Here is a 14,326-nt window from a genome sequence, read left to right as displayed (position 1 = left end):
ATAGAAGTTTCGTATATTTGTTTCATCTTAATACTTTCAATATTTATAAGATATTCATGGTATTCAGTAATTCACTTCTTTGGTTACATTCTTCTCGTAAAAACATTTTAACAAAAGGAAGGGAATTTATTTACTGTATACTTTAGTGTTATTAGATTAGTTATCTCAAGTCTCAGACTTTACTCTTGGCTCTTTTTTTTTTTTTTTTTTGTAGAGACACAGTCTCACTTTGTTGCCCTCGGTAGAGTGCCGTGGCGTCACAGCTCATAGCAACCTCCAGCTCTTGGGCTTAGGCGATTCTCTTGCCTTAGCCTCCCAAGTAGCTGGGATAACAGGCGTTGGCCACAACACCCCGCTATTATTTTTGTTGCAGTTTGGCTGGGGCCAGGTTCAAATCTGCCACCCTAGGTATATGGGGCCAGCACCCTACTCACTGAGTAACAGGTGCCCCCCACTCTTGGCTCATTTATAAGCAAACCTTATTAATGTTTCATTTTTTTTATGCTGTAAAGTGAAAAGATTGAAATTTTATGATCTTTTGAGGTCTCTGAAAGTATTAACAATGGGAATCATATTTTCCATTAAAATTATTGACATGTTTAAGGGAATAAATCAAATCTACTACTTAATACACAATGAATAACAAGTCTTTGATTAAATTATATAAATACTGTCTTTTCAGATCAACTTGATTCAGTATTCTTTTAAATACAATTATTTTAAAAGGTTTTCATTTTAGTTAGTGGGGTGCTATAGAGTGGCCTTCAATGTGTATATGCAAAAATAGTAGATATAATAGTGTAATGATCCCTGCTTACTGACATGTACTGGTTTTTACACAGTACTTTTAAGAAAAGAAGTAAATTAAATGCTCATACATTCTTTGTTGGAAAAATACCTTAAGCCCATATTATGATATTTTTTCAAAAGCTGATAATAACCAAAACAAATGTTTTATAGGTATTAGCAAAGACAGATTCATATTCATATTTTTTGTCAAAGGGATAATGTATACTTTCTTTTTCTTATGCAGCCATCTGTTCTATTAGGATTACATGAGTAAGGTTAGCATAAATTACTAATTATCAGACCTTTCCAAATTCTTGATTTAGTCATTAGCCCTTAGAATTATAGAACAGAAATTCTTTTTCTTTTATGTATAGAACTTGAGTCTACTTAGTTTTGAAAATAGACCAGTATAAATGACCCTGAATTTTTCTCCTTTCATTTTAATTTATATTGTTTCATTGTTGGGGAAAAATACTCAGCACTCTAGGTCCACTGAGTCACTTTGAGGTTTCTTTTTAAGAGCCTTAAAAACACTCAAAATACTTTTTGTTACAGTGGCAGTCTTTCTTTCCTTCCTTCCCTTCCTTCCTTCCTTTCCTTCCCTTCTTTCTTTCTCTCTTCCTTTCTCTCTTTCTTCTCTTTCTCTCTTGTCTAAATTAACTTCAGTGATCAAAGTATAGTTTTTAAAAAATGTAAATAAAATTTAACTCTTCCTCCAATAGCTTGGGCTTTAAATGATTTTTATGAAATAAACATTAGTTTTTAAATAATATTTTATATTCATCCATTTCATTTTTTTAGGAGATTTTATGAAGATGGAGCAATTGTCTTGGGTGAGGAAGCAAATATGCTTGCTGGCATGCTGCTAGGACTCAATGCTATTGATTTCAGGTACCTTAATACAACCAAATGCATCCAGTTTTTAAACCATCCTACCTTATAATTTCTACTTAGGATTTTTTTTTTTTGTTTGTTTGTTTGTTTTTTCAATTTTGTAAGTAAAGCAGACAAAATTTCATTCTGGTCATTTTGTTTCAAATGACTTTAGTTTGTTTTCTGAACTTTCAGATAACAAGTGCTAAAAATATACAATGTGTAAGTTCTTTTTAGATTTATGGAAACTTTTTTTATCTCTATAATTGAGCCTAGATTTTGTAATATATTAAAAGTAAAAAGGTTTATCTATAAGAAAATTCAAACATATTAATCAAGGAAATACATTTTTCTTGAAATACAGCATTTAAAGAATATTAAGGTGAATGAAAATCTGCTTTTAGGTCTTGAATTAAAGTATAATGCTGCTTATTTTCACTAATGTTTTTTCTAGTAAATCACTTCCTTTATAAATATTTATCATTTTCTAAGTCTGACCTTTCTCTTAAGATTTAATGAACTAGTATAGGTTAATTAGCTTATTTATTTAGAAGTATGAAACCTGTCTTTTGATGCCTCTAAGGATGTTAACTTTTTATAAGGCATTTCACTGCCCCTGTCTAAATTTTTATGTATGTATTGTTTTGGTAAAACAACAACAAAAAACAACCCTGAGATGAGAATGTTAACTGCCAGTTTAGTGTAACCCATTGATATATTTTAAAGATATATTAGCAATGTGCCTGTTAATGAAGGAAAGCCCATATGAAGTGTTATCACTCTGATTCTCTCCTTACTCAAGACTGGGGAAAGACACACATACCCTCAATATTAATATATTAGAGCAAGTGTTTTAGGAAACAAGCTCCTGAAAAAAACGCTTAACTGGGGATTTATAGAGGAATTTTTTCTTTTGAAAAATCAACCTTAATCGTATAACTATTCTTATGTTCATCTTCCTAGAAGATGACTTTTTTTAAAAAAAATAGTAATCATAAAACCAACACTTTTTTTGTTACCTTATGATATATACCATCATACCAGAACAGATTACTGGATCAGGGGACTAGGAGGTCAAGAATTCCTTTGCTTGTCATTCTGCAAGACTCACAGTATGATTTCACACAAGTCACCTAATCTTATTTTCAGAATCCTACATAGTCTAAGATCCAAGCCTTTTTACCTATTCAGATAGTTTTGAAAATACTCATTTTCTAATCAGATCTTCTTGGGGAATCTTCAGGGTCATCTGAAAAATTGTATCTAAATGTAAAAAACAAATCTTCATTTGAAGATTCCCTTTTGACCTCTTGAAAGTTCAATGAAGACTAAGGTATATTGAATAAAGGGACAAGATTTGAACAGCTTTCTTAGTAAATTTTACTCATGCTTGATACATTTATATGCATTTATAGTATAATGCTTTGTCATTGGTGTAAGAATGTTTTTTATTATTGGGCGGCGCCTGTGGCTCAGTCGGTAGGGCGCGGCCCCATATACCGAAGGTGACGGATTCAAACCTGGCCCTGGCCAAACTGCAACCAAAAAATAGCCGGGCGTTGTAGCGGGTGCCTGTAGTCCCAGCTACTCAGGAGGCTGAGGCAAGAAAATCGCTGAAGCCCAGGAGTTGGAGGTTGCTGTGAGCTGTGAGGCCACAGCACTCTACCGAGGGCCATAAAGTGAGACTCTGTCTCTACAAAAAAAAAAAAAAAAAGAATGTTTTTTATTGAGGTATTAATACATATAAGAAGTATAATTGCAAAAATATAGCTATAGTTTTGCAATTGCAAAACTATAGCTGTAGTTTTATGGAAAAAATGCCTCTATCAAGATATTTAACTTCAATTTAAAATTTTATGCATTAATGTGGAGTATTGATTGTCTATTTTCTTAGCTTCTGCCTAAAAGGAGAGGGATTGGATGGCAACTTTCCTGCTGTAATAGACTATACACCATATTTGAAGTTTACCCAAAGGTATTTGACATTTTGAAAAGTGTTTCTAAAATCTTAATTTATAGTTTAAAGTCTTGTGCAGTGTTCATATGATTAAAACTACTTTGTACAAAATATTTGTTTCAGTGTGATAAATCATTAAGGATTTGTATGACACACACTTTCTATATAATTGTAATCCCAGCGTCTACTTTTTTAAATAATAAAAGCTTGTATTTATATTGCTATTGTTGTTGTAGTAACTCTGAAGTAGTTCACTGAGATTTAAAAACTGTAATTATTTAGGCTTTTTTCCATTTTATATCCATTATTAAGAAAAGAGTAATGAACATCCTTACAGAAATCAATGTTCCTTTTGTTACTATTGTAAATTTTGGGAGGTATTCAGGTAAATTCGCTGAAAAATTTGATGAGTTTTAAAGTGTATCTTTATAGAAGAGTTGTAGCAATTTATCCTGTTACCCATAAAATATGAAATCTGGATTTCTCACAGTCTCATCAGTATTGAAGATTAATTAAATGAAATCTATAGATATTTCTAAGGTCTGTTTTAAAAATTGAATTCCTAAAAAGAATGATAATATTTATATACTTAAAATGTTATAGTCAGGTCAAATGTATATGTGTGTACTGTAAGGTACTGTATATGTGTGTAAAATATGTAATATTACATTACATTATGTAATATTTGCTCACACATGTACTTTTAATATCTTTTAAATCTCCCTTATACTAGTAGTTTATAATTTTTATTTTTGCTTTCTTTTAAAAAAAATTCTTCCCAAACTTTGTCAATTTTGTTACTGTTATAAAGAATATATCTTTTGGGTGGCACCTGTAGCTCAATGAGTAGGGTGCTGGCCCCATATATGGAGGGTGGTGGGTTCGAACCCGGCCCCAGCCAACCTGCAACAAAAAAAAAATAGCCGGGCGTTGTGGTGGACGCCTGTAGTCACAGCTACTTGGGGGCTGAGGCAAGAGAATTGCTTAGGCCCAAGAGCTGGAGGTTGCTGTGAGCTGTGACACCATGGCCACTCTACCAAAGGTGACAAAGTGAGACTTGGTCTCCAAGAAAAAAAAGAATATATCTTTGGTTGATCCTCTGTTGTGTCATTGCCTTCTAGATCCTTAATTTCCATTCTTAACTGTATTATTTCTTTCCTTCTATTTTTTGAGTTAGTGATGATTTTTGCTTTCACAGTACTTAAATTTCCCTTTTTCTTGTAAGTATACTGACTATAAACATCCCTTGAAGTACTACTTCAGCTATCAATATATGTGTAAGTTTAATAAACATTTTTATTTTAATTCAGTTTTAAGTATAAAGTCCATTATATATTTTTGTTTGTTTGTTTGTTTTTGAGACAGTCTCATTATGTTGCCCTTGGTAGAGTGCCATGGCATCACAGGTCACAGCAACCTCAAACTCTTAGGCTTAAGCGATTCTCTTGCCTCAGTCTCCCAAGTAGCTGGGACTACAGGCATCTGCCACAACGCCCAGCTATTTTTTGGTTGTAGCTGTAATTGCTGTTTGGCAGGCCCGGGCTGGATTCGAACCTGCCAGCTCTGGTGTATGTGGCTGGCACCCTAGCCACTGAGCTACAGGCACCAAGAGCCCCATAGAAAGTTTTTTGACCAAGGGATATTTGAAGTACAGTTGTCAAATATTTCTAGGTGGCTTTTTGTTACTGTGATTAGTGAACCTGGTCTACAAAATAAATCACAGTTCATAGAAATTTGTTGAGAAAAGGCCTAAAATTGTTAGTTTTCCAATGATTAGGTCCTATGTCCATTAAACTATGCTTGCTAATAGTGTTCTAATCTGTATATTTTCTTATTTTTATTTGCTTGATCTTTTAACTCATGAAGATAATGTATTCTTTCACTATAGTGTTTGTCAGTGTTTTAATTTTTTCAGGTATTTTAATCTTTGCTTTATATTTTTTTCCTTCTTTTTTTTATTGTTAAATCATAGCTGTGTACATTAGTGCAATCGCCTGTACCCATTCTAAGATGCACCATAGATATGGCCCCACCCATTGCCCTCCCTTCACCAAAATCTCCCCCCTCCCTTCCCCTTCCTTGGCCCTTTCCCCATAGTCTTGTGCTATAGTTGGGTTATAGTCTTCATGTGAAAGCTATAATTTAGCTTCATAGTAGGGCTGAGTACATTGGATACTTTTTCTTCCATTCCTGAGATATTTTGCTAAGAAGAATATGTTCCAGCTCCATCCATGTAAACATGAAAGAGGTAAAGTCTCCATCTTTCTTTAAGGCTGCATAGTATTCCATGGTATACATGTACCACAATTTGCTAGTCCATTCGTGGGTCGATGGGCACTTGGGCTTCTTCCATGACTTAGCAATTATGAATTGGGCTGCAATAAACATTCTGGTACAGATGTCTTTGTTATATTGTGACTTTTGGTCTTCTGGGTATAGACCTAGTAAAGGAATTATAGGATCGAATGGCAGGTCTATTTTTAGGTCTCTAAGTATTCTCCAAATATCCTTCCAGAAGGAACGTATTAGTGGGCATTCCCACCAGCAGTGTAGAAGTGTGCCCTTTCCTCCACATCCATGCCAACATTTCTGGTTTTGGGATTTTGTTATGTGGGCTACTCTTACTGGGGTTAGGTGATATCTCAGAGTAGTTTTGATTTGCATTTCTCTGATGATTAAGGATGATGAGCTTTTTTTCATGTGTTTGTAGATTATGCATCTGTCTTCTTAAGTTTCTCTTCAAGTCCCTTGCCCACCCTGAGATGGGGTCTTGTGTTCTTTTCTTGTTAATACGTTTGAGTTCTCTGTGGATTCTGGTTATTAGACCTTTATCGGAGGTATAACCTGCAAATATTTTCTCCCATTCTGAGGGCTGTCTGCTTGCTTTACTCACTATGTTCTTGGCTGTGCAGAAGCTTTTTAGTTTGATAGGGTCCCAGTAGTGTATTTTTGATACTGCTTCAATTGCCTGGGGAGTCCTCCTCATAAAATATTCACCCAGGCCGATTCCTTCAAGAGTTTTCCCTGCACTTTCTTCAAGTATTTTTATAGTTTCATGTCTTAAGTTTAAATCTTTTATCAGTGAGAGTCTATCTTAGTTAATGGTGAAAGGTGTGGGTCCAGTTTCAATCTTCTACAGGTCGCCAGCCAGTTTACCCAGCACCATTTGTTAAATAGGGAATCTTTTCCCCACTGAATGTTTTTAATTGGCTTGTCAAAGATCAAATAACGGTAAGTAGCTGGATCCATCTCTTGGTTCTCTATTCTGTTCCAGGCATCTAATTCTCTGCTTTTGTGCCAGTACCATGCTGTTCTGATCACTATGGATTTATAGTACAGTCTCAGGTCTGGTAGCATGATTCCTCCTGCTTTGTTTTTATTGCTCAGTAATGTTTTGGCTATTCGAGGTTTTTTCTGATTCCATGTAAAACGAAGTATTATTTTTTCAAGATCTTTAAAGTATGACAATGGAGCTTTAATAGGAATTGCATTAAAATTATATATTGCTTTGGGCAGTATGGATATTTTAACAATGTTGATTCTTCCCAGCTATGAGCATGATATGTTTTTCCATCTTTTAACATCTTCGGGTATTTCTTTTCTTGGAGTTTCATAGTTCTCTTTGTAGAGATCTTTCACGTCCTTTGTTAGGTATACTCCCAAATATTTCATCTTTTTTGGCACTTGACTGTGTTTTATATTTTTTGAAACTAATATATATATCCACAAGTTTAGAATTCTTAAATTTTCCTGATATAATGAATTTTCTGTCAATATATCGTAATCATAAGTATATAATAATATTTTTATTCCTTATAGTCCATTTTCTTTGACATAAATAGAGTCCTGAAAGGTATTTTTTTTTGGGGGGGGGTAGTGTTTTTCTAGTATATTTTTAATTTTTTATACCATATTTCATCTAAACTAACATGGCTTTTGTTGTGAATACTTAACTTCAGAGACATTAATATGTAAGAAAATGGCTTGGCAGCAGTAGTAAGATGTTATCAATTGCAAAGTGTACTCTGATTTTGGATATGTAAATATGTGAAAATGTACACAGGGAATTTATGAAATACAGTGCTTTCAACCTTTCTGTGTCTTTATGTTTTTAAGTATGTTTTTTTTTTTTTATTGTTTGAGATTCATTGAGGGTATAGAGAATTAGGTTACACTGATTGCATTTGTTTATCATCCCTCTTATAATTGTGTCCCACCCCCAAGAGGTGTGCCATACACCATGACCTCCTATCCCCTACCCTCCTACCCTCTCCCAGCTTCCTCATTTCCCTACCCTCCCCCCTTGTATTAGATCATTTACTGCCTTCATATTAGAATTGAGTACATTGGATTTGTGCTTCTCCATTCTTGTGATGCTTTACTAAGAAGAATGTATTTGAACTCAGTCCAGGTTAATACAAAAGATGTAAAGTTTCCATCTTTTTAATGGCTGAATAGTATTCCATGGTGTACATATACCACAGCTTGTTAATCCATTCCTGGGTTGTGGGCATTTAGGCTGTTTCCACATTTTGGTGATTATAAATTGAGCTGCGATAAACAGCCTAGTATAAAGGTCCTTATGATAAAATGATTTTTTTTTTCTGGGTAGATGCCCAGTAATGGGATTGAAGGATCAAATGGGAAGTCTAATTTGAGTTCTTTGAGGATTCTCCATACTTCCTTCAAAAAAGGTTGTGTTAGTTTGGAGTCCCACAAGCAGTGTAAAAGTGTTCCCTTCTCTCCACATCCACACCAGCATCTGCATCTTAGAGACTTTGTGATGTGAGCCATTCTCACTGGGGTTTGGTGTTATCTTGGGGGGAGGGGGGTTGATTTGCATTTCACTGATGATTAGGATGATGAGCATTTTTTCATATATTTGTTAGCCATTCGTCTCTTTTCTTTGGAGAAGGTTCTATTCATGTCTCTTGTCCAGTGATATATGAGATTGTTGGGTCTTTTTTGTTAATTAATTTGAGTTCTCTGTAGATCTTAGTTATCAAGCTTTTGTCCAATTCATAATATGCAAATATCTTTTTCCATTCTGAAAGTTGTCTGCTTTATTTGTTGTTTCCTTAGCTGTACAGAAGCTTTTCAGTTTAATTAAGCCCTATTTGTTTATTTTTGTTTTTGCAATGGTCACAGAAATCTTCATGAAGACTTTCACTTGGGAGAGTTCCTCTGTTTTAGTTTTCGTGTTGCCTGAATTTTTCTGTTGGTTCCTCCTCATGTGCTCTTTCTTCTTGTTTGCCTCCTTGTCTTGCTTTTTATTTCTCACTGCCTCCTTTGTTTCAAACAGAAATCCTTGCTCTTGATGACATTATGTTGCAATGTGTTGCCTAGACACCAGGTATTTTTTTTTTAGGAGACAGCACAGCAGCAACCTTTATGGTCCTTATTTCAAACTTAGTTGCCTTCTGTGATTGCCTGATTGTTTCCTCAGCATTCAGACCCTGCTGGACTGGGATCTTGAAGCTCACAAGAATCCTTCAGGGACAGGTCTCACAGTGCCCCCAATTCCAGTTCCCCTGGGGTACTGGAGTCCCTTAGCCCGTCCCAAGAGTGGAGTTCTGATCCTGGTAGGCAGAATTAAGATGGCTGTGATTTAGGCCCCTGCTAAGACCTTCTCATGACCTTCTCACAATGGCAGCCCCCTGGCCACGGAGACCTTCTTAGTATGGCTGCCTCACCAACCACCAAACCTATGGCAAATCCACTTCAACCAGCATTCAAATCTGGTTGCTGTATAATGTTTGAGTCTGCCCATTCTTCCAAGCTTTCCACTCAAGGCGCAGATTCCCTCAACAACTGAAAGCTCCAGAAAGGCTTCCTTCCTTCCTGGATCTCTGTAGGAGGCCAGCTGATCCCAGCTGGTCACAATCACTTGCCTAATTCATCTGATTTCCACTGCTCAGGATTATATGCTGTATCCAGCTCACCGTCTCCTCACTGTGCTCCCTGAGCTATGACTCTGGGTAAGGTCCCCGTGCCAGGTATGGCTGGGTTCTCTCTTTTCCCCCAGTTTTTTTTTTTTTTTTCTTTTTTTTTTTTATAGTTGGGGATTCATTGAGGGTATAATAAGCCAGGTTACACTGATTGCAATTGTTAGGTAAAGTCCCTCTTGCAATCATGTCTTGCCCCCATAAAGTGTGACACACACCAAGGCCCCACCCACCTCCCTGCTTCCCTCTTTCTGTTTCCCCCCCATAACCATAATTGGCATTAATTGTCCTCATATCAAAATTGAGTACATAGGATTCATACTTCTCCATTCTTGTGATGCTTTACTAAGAATAATGTCTTCCACGTCCATCCAGGTTAATACGAAGGATGTAAAGTCTCCATTTTTTTTAATGGCTGAATAGTATTCCATGGTATACATATACCACAGCTTGTTAATCCATTCCTGGGTTGCTGGGCATTTAGGCTGTTTCCACATTTTGGCGATTGTAAATTGAGCTGCAATAAACAGTCTAGTACAAGTGTCCTTATGATAAAAGGATTTCTTTCCTTCTGGGTAGATGCCCAGTAATGGGATTGCAGGATCAAATGGGAGGTCTAGCTTGAGTGCTTTGAGGTTTCTCCATACTTCCTTCCAGAAAGGTTGTACTAGTTTGCAGTCCCACCAGCAGTGTAAAAGTGTTCCCTTCTCTCCACATCCACGCCAGCATCTGCAGTTTTGAGATTTTGTGATGTGGGCCATTCTCACTGGGGTTAGATGATATCTCAGGGTTGTTTTGATTTCTCTAATATATAGAGATGATGAACATTTTTTCATGTGTTTGTTAGCCATTCGTCTGTCGTCTTTAGAGAAAGTTCTATTCATGTCTCTTGCCCATTGATATAACGGATTGTTGGCTTTTTTCATGTGGATTAATTTGAGTTCTCTGTAGATCCTAGTTATCAAGCTTTTGTCTGATTGAAAATATGCAAATATCCTTTCCCATTGTGTAGGTTGTCTCTTTGCTTTGGTTATTGTCTCCTTAGCTGTACAGAAGCTTTTCAGTTTAATGAAGTTCCATTGGTTTATTTTTGTTGTTGTTGCAATTGCCATGGCAGTCTTCTTCATGAAGTCTTTCCCCAGGCCAATATCTTCCAGTGTTTTTCCTATGCTTTCTTTGAGGATTTTTATTGTTTCATGCCTTAAATTTAAGTCCTTTATCCATCTTGAATCATTTTTTGTGAGTGGGGAAAGGTGTGGGTCCAGTTTCAGTCTTTTACATGTAGACATCCAGTTCTCCCAACACCATTTATTGAATAGGGAGTCTTTCCCCCAAGGTATGTTCTTGTTTGGTTTATCAAAGATTAGGTGGTTGTAAAATGTTAGTTTCATTTCTTGGTTTTCAATTCGATTCCAAGTGTCTATGTCTCTGTTTTTGTGCCAGTACCATGCTGTCTTGAGCACTATGGCTTAGTAGTACAGACTAAAATCTGGTATGCTGATGCCCCCAGCTTTATTTTTGTTACAGAGAACTGCCTTAGCTATACGATGTTGGTATTTTGATAGGAATGGCATTGAATAGGTAGATTGCTTTGGGAAGTATAGACATTTTAACAATGTTGATTGTTCCCATCCATGAGCATGGTATGTTCTTCCATTTGTTAATATCCTCTGCTATTTCCTTTCTGAGGATTTCATAGTTTTCTTTATAGAGGTCCTTCACCTCCTTCGTTAGGTATATTCCTAGGTATTTCATTTTCTTTGAGACTATGGTGAAGGGAGTTGTGTCCTTAATTAGCTTCTGATCTTGACTGTTATTGGTGTACACAAAGGCTACTGACTTGTGGACATTGATTTTATATCCTGAAACATTACTGTATTTTTTGATGACTTCTAGGAGTCTTGTGGTTGAGTCTTTGGGGTTCTCTAAGTATAAGATCATGTCATCAGCAAAGAGGGAGAGTTTGACCTCCTCTGCTCCCATTTGGATTCCCTTTATTTCCTTGTCTTGCCTAATTGTATTGGCTAGAACTTCCAGCACTACGTTGAATAGTAAAGGTGACAGAGACAACCTTGTCTGGTTCTAGTTCTAAGAGGAAAAGCTTTCAGTTTTACTCCATTCAGTAAAATATTGGCTGTGGGTTTGTCATAGATAGCTTCAATCAGTTTTAGAAATGTGCCACCTATGCCTATACTCTTCAGTGTTCTAATTAGAAAAGGATGCTGGATTTTATCAAATGCTTTTTCTGCATCTATTGAGAGGATCATGTGATCTTTATTTTTGCCTCTGTTAATATGGTGGATAACGTTTATAGACTTGCGTATGTTAAACCAGCCTTGCATCCCTGGGATGAAGCCTACTTGATCATGATGAATGACTTTTTTGATGATAAGCTGTAATCTATTGGCTAGGATTTTGTTGAGAATTTTTGCATCTATGTTCATGAGTGAGATTGGTCTGAAATTCTCCTTTTTGTTTGGGTCTTTTCCTGGTTTTGATACAGGGTGATGTTTGCTTCATAGAATGTGTTGGGGAAGATTCCTTCTTCCTCAGTTTTTTGGAATAATTTCTGCAGTACAGGAATAAGCTCTTCCTTGAAGGTTTAATAGAATTCTGGAGTGAAGCCATCTGGACCAGGGCATTTTTTGGTTGGAAGCTTTTTTATTGTTTCTTTGATCTCAGTGCTTGAAATTGGTCTGTTCAGGAGCTCTATTTCTTCCTGGCTGAGTCTAGGGAGAGGGTGTGATTCCAAATATTGATCCATTTCTTTCACATTGTCAAATTTCTGGGCATAGAGTTTCTGGTAGTATTCAGAGATGATCTCTTGTATCTCTGTGGGATCAGTTGTTATTACCCCTTTATCGTTTCTGATTGAGGTTACTAGAGATTTTACTTTCCTATTCCTCGTTAGTCTGGCCAATTATTTATCTATTTTATTTATTTTTTCAAAAAGCCAACTCCTTGTTTCATTAATTTTCTGAACGATTCTTTTGTTTTCAATTTCATTGATCTCTGATTTGATTTTGGATATTTCTTTTCTTCTACTGACTTTAGGCTTAGATTGTTCTTCTTTTTCCAATTCCATAAGATCTCTTGTGAGATTGTTGATGTGCTCTCTTTCTGTTTTTCGAAGGTAGGCATCTAAAGCGATGAATTTTCCTCTCAAAACTGCTTTTGCAGTATCCCACAGGTTTTGGTAGCTTGTGTCTTCATTGTTGTTATGCTCAAGGAAGTTAATGATTTCCTGTTTTATTTCTTCCTTCACCCATCTGTTATTCAACAGAAGATTGTTTAGTTTCCATGCCTTTGGGTGGGGTCGAGCATTTTTGTTCGAGTTGAGTTCCACCTTTAGTGCCTTATGGTCTGAGAAGATACAAGGTAAAATTTCAATTCTTTTGAGTCTGTTGATAGTTGTTTTGTGTCCCAGGATATGATCAATTTTGGAGAATGTTCCATGGGGTGATGAGAAGAATGTATATTCTTTATCTTTGGGATGGAGTGTTCTATATGCGTCTATCAAGCACAGTTTCTAGGGTCTCATTTAAATCTCTTATATCCTTGTTTAATTTCTGTTTAGAGGATCTGTCCAGCTCTGTAAGAGGAGTGTTAAGGTCCCCTGTTATTATGGTATTATCAGATATCATATTGCTCAGACTGAGTAAGGTCTGTTTCAAGAATCTGGGAGCATTTAAATTGGGTGCATAGATATTTAGAATTGAAATGTCTTCTTGTTGTATTTTTCCCTTGACCAATATAAAGTGACCATCTTTGTCTTTTTTGACTTTAGTTGCTTTAAATCCACATGTATCTGAAAATAAGATTGCAACTCCTCTTTTCTTCTGAATTCCATTTGCCTGAAAAATTGTCTTCCAACCCTTGACTCGGAGCTTTAATTTGTCTTTTGAAGCCAGGTGAGTTTCTTGCAGACAGCTAATGGATGGCTTGTGTTTTTTAATCCAGTCAACCAATTTATGTCTCTTCAGTGGGGAATTCAAGCCATTAACATTTATTGAGATAATTGATAAGTGTGGTAGTACTCTATTCGTCTTATTTTGTGAGAGTCCATTGCTTAGTTTTATCTTTTGCATCAGTGTGGAGGTTTGGTTCTGTCCTTTAATTTCTGAGCTCTTACTTCGCTGCTGATCCATTGTGGTGGTCAGTGTGCAGAACAGGTTGAAGTATTTCCTGTAGAGCTGATCTTGTTGTGGCGAATTTCCTCAATGTTTGTATATCCGTAAATGATTTGATTTCTCCATCAATTTTGAAGCTTAGCTTAGCAGGGTACAGAATTCTGGGCTGGAAATTATTCTGTTTAAGTAGATTAAAGGTAGATGACCATTGTCTTCTTGCTTGGAAAGTTTCATTAGAGAAGTCTGCGGTCACTCTGATGGATTTGCCCCTGTAGGTCAACTGGCGCTTACTCCTGGCAGCTTGCAGAATCTTTTCTTTTGTCATGACTTTGGACAGGTTCATCACAATGTGTCTTGGAGAAGCTCGGTTAGAGTTGAGGCAACCTGAGGTACGATAGCCCTCTGAAAGCAGTGTGTCAGAATCTTTGGTGATATTTGGGAAATTTTCTTTTATAATATTCTCTAATATGGCTTCCATTCCTCTGGGGCATTCTTCTTCCCCTTCTGGAATTCCTATAACTCATATGTTGGAACGCTTCATAAAGTCCCATAATTCTGACAGTGAACGTTCTGCTTTCTCTCTCTTCTTTTCTGCCTCTTTTACTATCTGAGTTATCTCAAGAACTTTGTCT

The 14,326-nt window shown here is 36.2% G+C and overlaps 1 protein-coding gene across 11 annotated transcripts in view; it reads left to right on the top strand.

Moving 5' to 3' along the window:
- Positions 1–14,326, top strand: part of RUNDC3B (RUN domain containing 3B) — a 141,684-nt gene that overhangs the window by 65,010 nt on the left and 62,348 nt on the right. For all 11 annotated transcript variants that reach the window (XM_053609097.1, XM_053609095.1, XM_053609091.1 and 8 more), the window contains 2 exons: positions 1,591–1,680; positions 3,557–3,637. In XM_053609097.1, coding sequence (XP_053465072.1) covers positions 1,591–1,680; positions 3,557–3,637 — 171 coding nt within the window. The remainder of the gene's footprint in view (positions 1–1,590; positions 1,681–3,556; positions 3,638–14,326) is intronic.

Source organism: Nycticebus coucang, chromosome 11 (assembly GCF_027406575.1).
Source record: "Nycticebus coucang isolate mNycCou1 chromosome 11, mNycCou1.pri, whole genome shotgun sequence".
NCBI lineage: Eukaryota > Metazoa > Chordata > Mammalia > Primates > Lorisidae > Nycticebus > Nycticebus coucang.
This window is presented reverse-complemented; position numbering and strand designations above follow the sequence as displayed.